General features: G+C 37.9%; 1 protein-coding gene across 2 annotated transcripts; it reads left to right on the top strand.

Annotated features, from left to right (window-relative positions):
* Window positions 1–2068: 2068 nt before the first annotated feature.
* LOC110940526 (subtilisin-like protease SBT2.6) lies at window positions 2069–8031 on the top strand. Of its 2 annotated transcripts, none has more exons than XM_022182063.2 (12): window positions 2069–2320; window positions 2668–2709; window positions 2846–3054; window positions 3151–3295; window positions 3410–3804; window positions 4808–4903; window positions 4995–5067; window positions 5156–5441; window positions 5630–5955; window positions 6552–6819; window positions 6891–7172; window positions 7265–8031. In XM_022182063.2, exons 3-12 carry the CDS (start codon window positions 2876–2878, stop codon window positions 7669–7671), a joined length of 2457 nt encoding a protein of 818 aa, XP_022037755.1. In that variant the 5' UTR covers window positions 2069–2320; window positions 2668–2709; window positions 2846–2875; the 3' UTR covers window positions 7672–8031. The 2 variants fall into 2 exon arrangements, with proteins under 2 accessions (XP_022037755.1, XP_022037757.1); XM_022182065.2 differs by having other exon boundaries at window positions 2073–2153.
* The last annotated feature ends 416 nt before the right edge of the window (window positions 8032–8447 follow it).

Raw genomic sequence — 8447 nt, forward strand, 5'->3', positions numbered from 1 at the left:
GTGGGCGCCAAATTGTTTTGGTTAAAAATTACAGAAGCAATTTAGTGATCAAATTAGTTAAGTGAGGTAGTGTGCTAGAAATATACGTTGTAAATATGTTGATTAAGTTATTTGTAAAAACAGTTGGAGGATACGGCTCAGAATATATAGAGCTGTATCTATGATCAAACAATGAGCAAAAAAGGTAAAGGGTGACACCGGATATACGAGGAAAGCCCTTGATCAAACTAGATCGCCGGCACAAAACCTCGAGAGCTGACAATCGCAGCTGCTGTGTTCTTCAATTGATTCAAATATCAGGATACAGTGCAGGATGTGATGCGGATCAACTAGGTGTTACCAGGTAATTTGAGTACAAGTGTTTATGTGTAGTGATTGCTAGCAGCTAGAGTGTAAATTGTGCGAATGAAAAGTGAGTGCCTTAACTTGATCCGATCCATCTATTTATAGTAAAAGAAATGTAACAAACTACCCTATTACACCGGGATTCGGCAGATATTCCCTATTCGAACGTTATAGACCTGGTCTTTCGGGTTCAACGTCTCTCACATAACTGGTTTGCCCGAGTCTTAAGGAGAAGAGGTCCACTCGACCGTTAGTGACCCACAACTTCTAACCTGCACGTGGTTAATCCAGCTAATATCAGGATATCGCACTAGGATGTTACCAATATCCTGATCCGGTATCCTGATCACAAGTAAACATAAAAAGCAGAATATTAGTCAGGATATATATGCTCAGAAAATGACTCATAACAGGTACCGAATCCAACTCCATCGCCAACATAGTTTACCGATTCGGTGAGGGGACAGAAAGGGGCGGAATCGGTGAAGATTTACCGCTCCGGTGAGAGGGAGGGAAGGGGGAGAGAGATGGGTGTGTGTGTGGGGGGGGGGTCCATTCCTTCTCAACCAACCACACATTTTTTCTTTTTTTTTTTAAATAGTTTACCTAAACCCCATTAGGTAAACTACCGCCAACGTTTTTGAGCATTAGGTAAACAATTTAGGTGAATTGACGTGGCACTGTCTGATTGGGTGAATGCGAAGTTTACCTATTCCAAATAGGTAACCACTCCGCTCACCCTAAGAAAACTTTGGTTTAGATTTAATCAGGCGGATGCATATAAATATTTTATTTTGATGAATGTTTTATGGCTTATGATCTTATATATTTACTTTTAGTGTTAATTTTCAACACGACTAGAAAAACAACACAAAAATAATCAAGTTTTTTTTTTTTTTTTTTTGTAACGTCTAGCACTTTTAATAAACAGATCGAGTAGGTTGCAATAGTTAACTAAAAACTCGTGTTTGAATTAACATGCTTAATCCGTTTGATTTCAAAATGGACTTGGTTTAATTAAACATATTAACCCACCATCATGTTTAACTAGACATGTTGCCCACTAACCTGTTTATGACCCTTTAACCCATTTTTCAGAACTACCAACCCGATTAATATTATTACAACTTGATTACTTCCTACCTGTATGTTTGACACATGTATATAAATGAGTTAAACATGTTGTGTTCGGGTTACACAATTTTAAGAGTGCACGGGTTAGGTTAAGGAGTACAACTTATCAACTCACCACGACTCATACCCCCTATTAAACTAGTTTGACAACAATCATAAACGAAACCAAATGACTTCTAGCCTAGTGATATAACTGACATAGTAATGATGTTCCTTCTTAAGTGGTGAGGTTCTAGTGTCATAGTGGACAGTGGCGGATCTAAAAAATTCTTATAGGAGCAACGTTTAAAAAAATTGTAACAAAATCAAAAAACATTGGAGATGATTGTTGTAACACATTAACTGGAAAGGCTTTTATTTTTATAACCCTCCATAAATTATAAATATAGACACATTAAATGATAACATTGGAGATGTTCTTCTAGACTTAATTTTTACATCAACCTCACCCAACCACTAAAGCTTGTAAATGGAGACAAAAATCTAACTATTATCCCAATCAAATCCAATCTTGATTTTAATGCAACTTACAATAAATTAAAAAAAATATACATATTTTATAACACTCATGACCACCAACTAAATTCTGCACAAACCATCCTGATTTATGAGTAATTAATTTCACTAAACACTCCCTCCATCTTCGCTCTCATGTCTGCCAATTCCCAAAAAGTGTAAAAACCCTAACAACCTCCTCTTTCTCTCTCTTTATCAAACACACATTTTCACTCTATCCTCCTTATCTAGTTATCTTCTTCCCATTTGCATAATCACAACAATATTATCTTTACTTTCATTTACTTTACCTGTCATCTTTGACTAATGTAGCTGCTTTATTAAGGTAATTGTCAAGATTTTGATTTGTTCTTTTTGTTGGATCAATGCAAGTAAAGCTGTTGCTTTTGATTTGGGTTTCGTTTGATCTTTACTGGGTAGTTCTTAAAATTTATTATTATCTTTACTTTCATTTACTTTACCTATTATTATTCACTAATGTAGCTGCTTTATTGTTAAGGTAATTGTAAAGATTTTGATTTGATTATTTTGTTGGATCAATGCAAGTAAAGCTGTTGCTTTTGATTTGGGTTTTGTTTGATCTTTACTGGGTAGTTGTTAAAATTTGTTTTTATCTTGTTTCCTTTCTTGTACATGCTGATTTGTTGATTCTTGCTTATGGGTTATCTGCAGGTTGATCATATGTGTTGCAAGTTGAATAATTGAATCACACTGGTATTTATTAATTATTATTAATATTATCTTTTTTATTATTTGATCATCTTTTGATGATTGTGTTGGCATTTTGTTTATGAGGTTGTTGGTTAAAGATATGAAGTTAATATTCGATTTTTATCGATATTGTTTACAGTTGGTTTGGTTAAGAAGCAGATCAGTGAAGATGATGAGGACAGTTGAGTCTGTTTTTACAGTTGTAATTTTACTTGGGGTGTTGGGATTTGGGAAATCAGAGGTGTATATTGTAACTATGGAAGGAGAGCCTGTGATAAGTTACAAAGGGGGTGTTAATGGATTTGAACCAATTGCTGTCGAATCTGATGAAAAGATTGATTTCAGTAGGTTAGTTTATTTGGATATTCTGAACAACTTTTTATTATTAATTTGTTTAAAGACATTTTTTTTGTTTAATGTTTGGTTTTCTTTGTTAATCGTCAGTGATTTGGTTACATCGTACGCTAGTCACCTTGAACAAAGGCACGATACGCTTCTCGAAACATTATTCGACGATGGAGACTACAAAAAGCTATACAGCTACAAACATCTCGTCAACGGTTTTGCTGTTCACATTTCGCCACAACAGGTCAAATTAAAATTAGAAAGTTAATGGTGGTTAACATGTAGAATATCCATATCGACGATCGAGTACCTTATTATGTTCTTTTTTCTTGTGCATTTTTAAAAAAAAAAATATTAGGCAGAGATGCTTAGGCGAACACCGGGTGTGAAATCCGTGGATAGAGATTGGAAAGTGAGGAAACTCACGACACACACCCCACAATTTTTGGGCCTTCCGACTGGAGTTTGGCCCACTGGTGGTGGGTTTGACCGGGCTGGGGAGGAGATTGTGATCGGGTTTGTGGATTCGGGTATTTTTCCACATCATCCAAGCTTTCAAAATACGATTACCGAACCGTATGGCCCGGTTCCTAAATACAGAGGGAAATGTGAAGTTGATCCCGGTACGAAAAAGAGTTTTTGCAACGGAAAGATTGTTGGTGCACAACATTTTGCAGCTGCTGCAACGGCTGCCGGTGAGTTTAATCCTGAAGTTGATTTCGATTCTCCTCTTGACGGTGACGGGCATGGAAGGTTTGTGCAAATATTTCTATCATTTTAGGTCATATATTTTCATTTTAAATGGAAAAATGGTTGCGTAATTGAACAAATCGATAGCTCTGCTCTACTTTGGAGTGATTTTGGTCACCAAGATTTAGTTTTTTAATGAATGGTAGTCGTTATCTGTCTAAATTTGGGCAAATTCGATAAAAAGGTAATGAGGTTTGGTCTAATTTCTGTTTTAGGTAACCGTCTTTATTTTCACTCCCTAAAAGGCTTAAACTTTATAAAAAGTTGTACCGAAAGAGCATCAAAATGTCATAAAATTTTGATTCAAGATAATGTGACAAGTTTATTGAGTCAAAATCATGATGTGGCGATTACTATGCTGGAAAGTTTGACCATGCTGACTTTTTATTTCATGGTGTTTGGAATCGTGTTTAATAAAATTGCTAACATGCATTAAAACATCTATGCTGGTGACAAATTTTGAAGAAGTAAACATCATTCACTATATTGTTACAAAATCCTACTTTGTATTCCGAACTAGTGAAATATTTTACGAAATAAAAAAAATTATTTACAATGGTATCATGTTTATTTTACATAAAGGTTATCTCATCTAAAAATAAACAAAGATGTGACATGCTCAAAAAGATATAGACACATTTTGTTCTCCGGCTGAATTGGATTTTACTGCGGCTAGCGGACCGTTTGAACTTGGTAGCGGTCCATTTCATAGTTGAGCGTTACGCTTTAGCTAGCAGTCAGCTAAGCCCTATTTTTCCATGCTTGCACTTTAAACCGTGGACTTTAACTTTGGTATATTTACACATAGGCCCCTCAACTTTAAAAAGTACTATTTTGGCACAATTGTTTTTAGGATTTTACTGTTACTATTCATGATAGTTACTCTTCATAATTTGCAAATTGTTATATATATAATATATAATAATAATCATGCCTTTGGCTTTGAAAGTCAAATCTTATTTATTGGCCTGTGTATATGTTTAAAAACGTAAATATTGTTTGACAGTCACACTGCCGCAATTGCTGCGGGCAACAACGGTATCCCTGTGCAAGTACAAGGATTTGAATTCGGAAAAGCAAGTGGAATGGCCCCTCGCGCAAGGTGAACTTCACTCTCTAATACTTATTCAAATGTCATCACAAATATATTCCTTTTTTTCTAATGTTTTTTTTTCATAATCATCTGTAAACAGAATTGCTGTTTATAAGGCACTCTATCGGATGATTGGAGGATATGTCGCTGATGTCGTCGCTGCCATCGATCAGGTTTGCTTACATTCCTGTTTATGATGTCGTATACAAGAACACGTGTCGAGAGTTATCTTTAATGTATCTATCTATCATGTGTTAACAGGCGGTGTATGATGGTGTTGACATACTGAACCTCTCGGTTGGGCCTAACAGTCCACCTGCCACCACAAAGACCACATATTTAAACCCGTTTGATGCCACACTTCTCTCGGCTGTTAAAGCTGGAGTTTTTGTTGCACAAGCATCTGGAAACGGAGGCCCGTTAGCCAAAACTATAGTGTCTTATAGTCCGTGGATTGCATCTGTGGCTGCTGCTGTTGATGACCGCAGATATAAAAATCATTTGACTCTAGGAAATGGGAAAGTATTAGCTGGCCTCGGTTTATCACGTAAGTTTCCGTATTATATAATTGGTAACTAAAGGTGGATAGATAGGCAGGTTGATTAGAGGGGTCAATATGGGATCCGGTATTTTTTGGTATCGGTCAAACGGACGAACGGGCCGGGTTATCACCAATTGGGGTCTGTATATTATTTTAATTTAGCTTTTTCTAATTTTTTTAATCTATTAATGCAGCTTCTACGAGTCCAAATCAGAAGTTTACCCTGGTCGCCGCTAATGACGTCCTGTTGGATTCATCGGTTGGGAAGTTTAGCCCATCAGACTGCCAGAGGCCCGAAGTTTTAAACGGAAACATTGTGAAAGGGAACATCCTTCTGTGTGGTTATTCCTTCAACTTCGTTAGTGGTTCTGCTTCAATTAAAAAAGTTTCCGAAACAGCCAAAAGCCTCGGTGCAGTGGGGTTTGTTCTTGCTGTAGAAAATGCATCTCCCGGTACCAAATTTGACCCCGTACCCGTTGGCATGCCCGGGATTCTCATCACTGATGTCAGCAACTCTATGGTAGTTATTTGTTAATAGTTAAAACTAGGGGTGCAAATAAGCCGAGCGAGCCCGAGCTCAACCAGATCGAGCTCGATTAACTTATGAGAGCTCGAGCTTGGCTCGTTGGTAGTTTCTCAAGCTCGAGCTCGGCCCGGGCTCGGCTTTTTTATTACCTATTAATTAATATATTAAATAAAATTAATATAAGTAATAGACTCGTTTAGGCTCGCGAGTTCGATAAGTGATGCTCGGGCTCGGCACCTAAACAAGTTTAAATAAGCTCGGCTTGGCTCGATTACTAGACAACTTTAAATAAGGGGTAAATTTTATTAAATATTAATAGAAACTACTATTACACTAAGGCTCGACGAGCGTGACGAGCTTCACATGCCAGGCTCGAGCTTTGGGCTCTATAAATAAACGAGCTTTATTTTAGGCTCAACCTCGGGTTGGGCTCCATAAGGCTCGGCTCGTTTCGAGCTTTTTCTCAAGCCGATCTCGAGCTGCTCGTGAGCCACTCGGCTCGCTTGCACCACTAGTTAATACTCTTTTTTGTACAAATAACCCGATACATAATTGTTCTGATTTTTGATTTATTATTGTTATTATTATAGGATCTTATAGATTATTATAACGTCTCTACTTCAAGAGACTGGACGGGACGCGTGAAGAGTTTTAAGGCAGTTGGAAGCATCGGAGATGGATTGGAACCCGTACTTCATAAATCTGCTCCAATGGTAGCACTATTTTCTGCTCGAGGCCCGAATATAAAAGATTATAAGTTTGAAGATGCGGATCTTTTGAAACCTGATATTCTAGCACCAGGTTCTTTGATATGGGCTTCTTGGTCTCCAAACGGAACAGACGAGGCTAATTACGAAGGTAAAAATGTACTTTACTTTTAAAAAAAACCATAAATCTGGTATTTATAAAATTGTTTTCTAAATAAACAGGAGAAAACTTTGCGATGATCTCGGGAACTAGCATGGCCGCACCACATATAGCCGGAATCGCAGCTCTGATAAAGCAAAAGCATCCTCATTGGAGTCCTGCTGCCATTAAGTCGGCCTTGATGACGACCTCAACCACACTTGACCGGGCCGAGAGGCCCATTTTGGCCCAACAATACGCAGGTTCTGAAGCAATGACTTTTGTGCCGGCAACACCTTTCGATTACGGGAGTGGCCATGTTAATCCCCGTGCTGCTCTGGATCCCGGCCTCGTGTTCGATGCAGGTTCGTTCCCAAAACACTCATTTCAAAATCAATATATACATGTATATATTTTTTCCTCAAATCAGTTATGTATTCGTATAATTTTTTTTCAGGCTATGAAGACTATTTGGGATTTTTATGCACAACACCTGGAATCGACTCTCGTGAAATAGGAAACTACACGCACCAACCGTGTAACTACACCCTCGGTCATCCGTACAATTTAAACTATCCGTCCATCACCGTTTCCCATCTGGTGGGAACTCAAACCATAACACGGACCGTCACAAACGTTGACGAAGAAGAGAGCTACACCATCACTGCTAGAATGGCACCAGCCATCGCCATTGAAACAAGCCCTCCTGCTATGACCATAGGACCAGGTGCGTCACAGAAGTTCACCGTGACGCTCACGGTTCGATCAGCCACCGGGAGCTATAGTTTCGGGGAGGTTGTGTTGAAAGGGAATAGAGGGCACAAGGTGAGGATGCCGGTTGTAGCCATGGGTTATGACCATTAGTTTGGGTTTATTATATGATATTATATTCTTTATAAAACTGTTGGAAAAATAAGAGATGTAAAGAGAAAGTAGTGGTATGGCATTGGCCTTGGCAAGAGAGGGTGGTGGTTTCTTTCTTTTGCTATTAAGTTTTGCTAGTGAGCCGCGGTTGCTTGTGAAGTCCGGGTTCTGCATGGTGTACATGCAGCGTATGCTTCTAAACAAGTACGGGCGATAGGAAAAGCGCTGCGTCTGGTTCATTAGTTTTGGTCATATGATGTGATGGAATGGAATGCATTATAAGTTTTTGTGTATGTAAAGAATGCAATATAAGTTTTTTGAGTTGCAGAAGTAGCCCATGTATGTTGTGGCTTGTTTAAAGCTTAATTTCGTTGGGAACTAGAAGACATATATATATACACACACCTAAAAAAATCTAAAAAACACACAAAACAAGTGTTGGAGTGATTGTGAAAACGCCTGGTGAGGGGCTTGATCTTGAAAGGAGAGCTTGATGCCACGTCACATAACCCCCTAGGGAGGGACATTATCATAATGTCTCACTACACATAGTCTTACAAGTTATAAGTGAAAGATATCTGATACGTAGTGTGGTTAAATATAACGAGAGAGAAAAATATAGGTAGTAATACGATTACACAATCGGCTATAACGGGAGAGAAAAATATATGTGGTAATACGATTACACAATCGGCTATACATGTAAAACGTGTAACTGTGTTTATGTTTTAAAAAATAGTTTTGTATACTATTTACAATCATTTTCCTAAAAAGTA

This window comes from Helianthus annuus, chromosome 5, assembly GCF_002127325.2.
Source record: "Helianthus annuus cultivar XRQ/B chromosome 5, HanXRQr2.0-SUNRISE, whole genome shotgun sequence".
Lineage (NCBI taxonomy): Eukaryota > Viridiplantae > Streptophyta > Magnoliopsida > Asterales > Asteraceae > Helianthus > Helianthus annuus.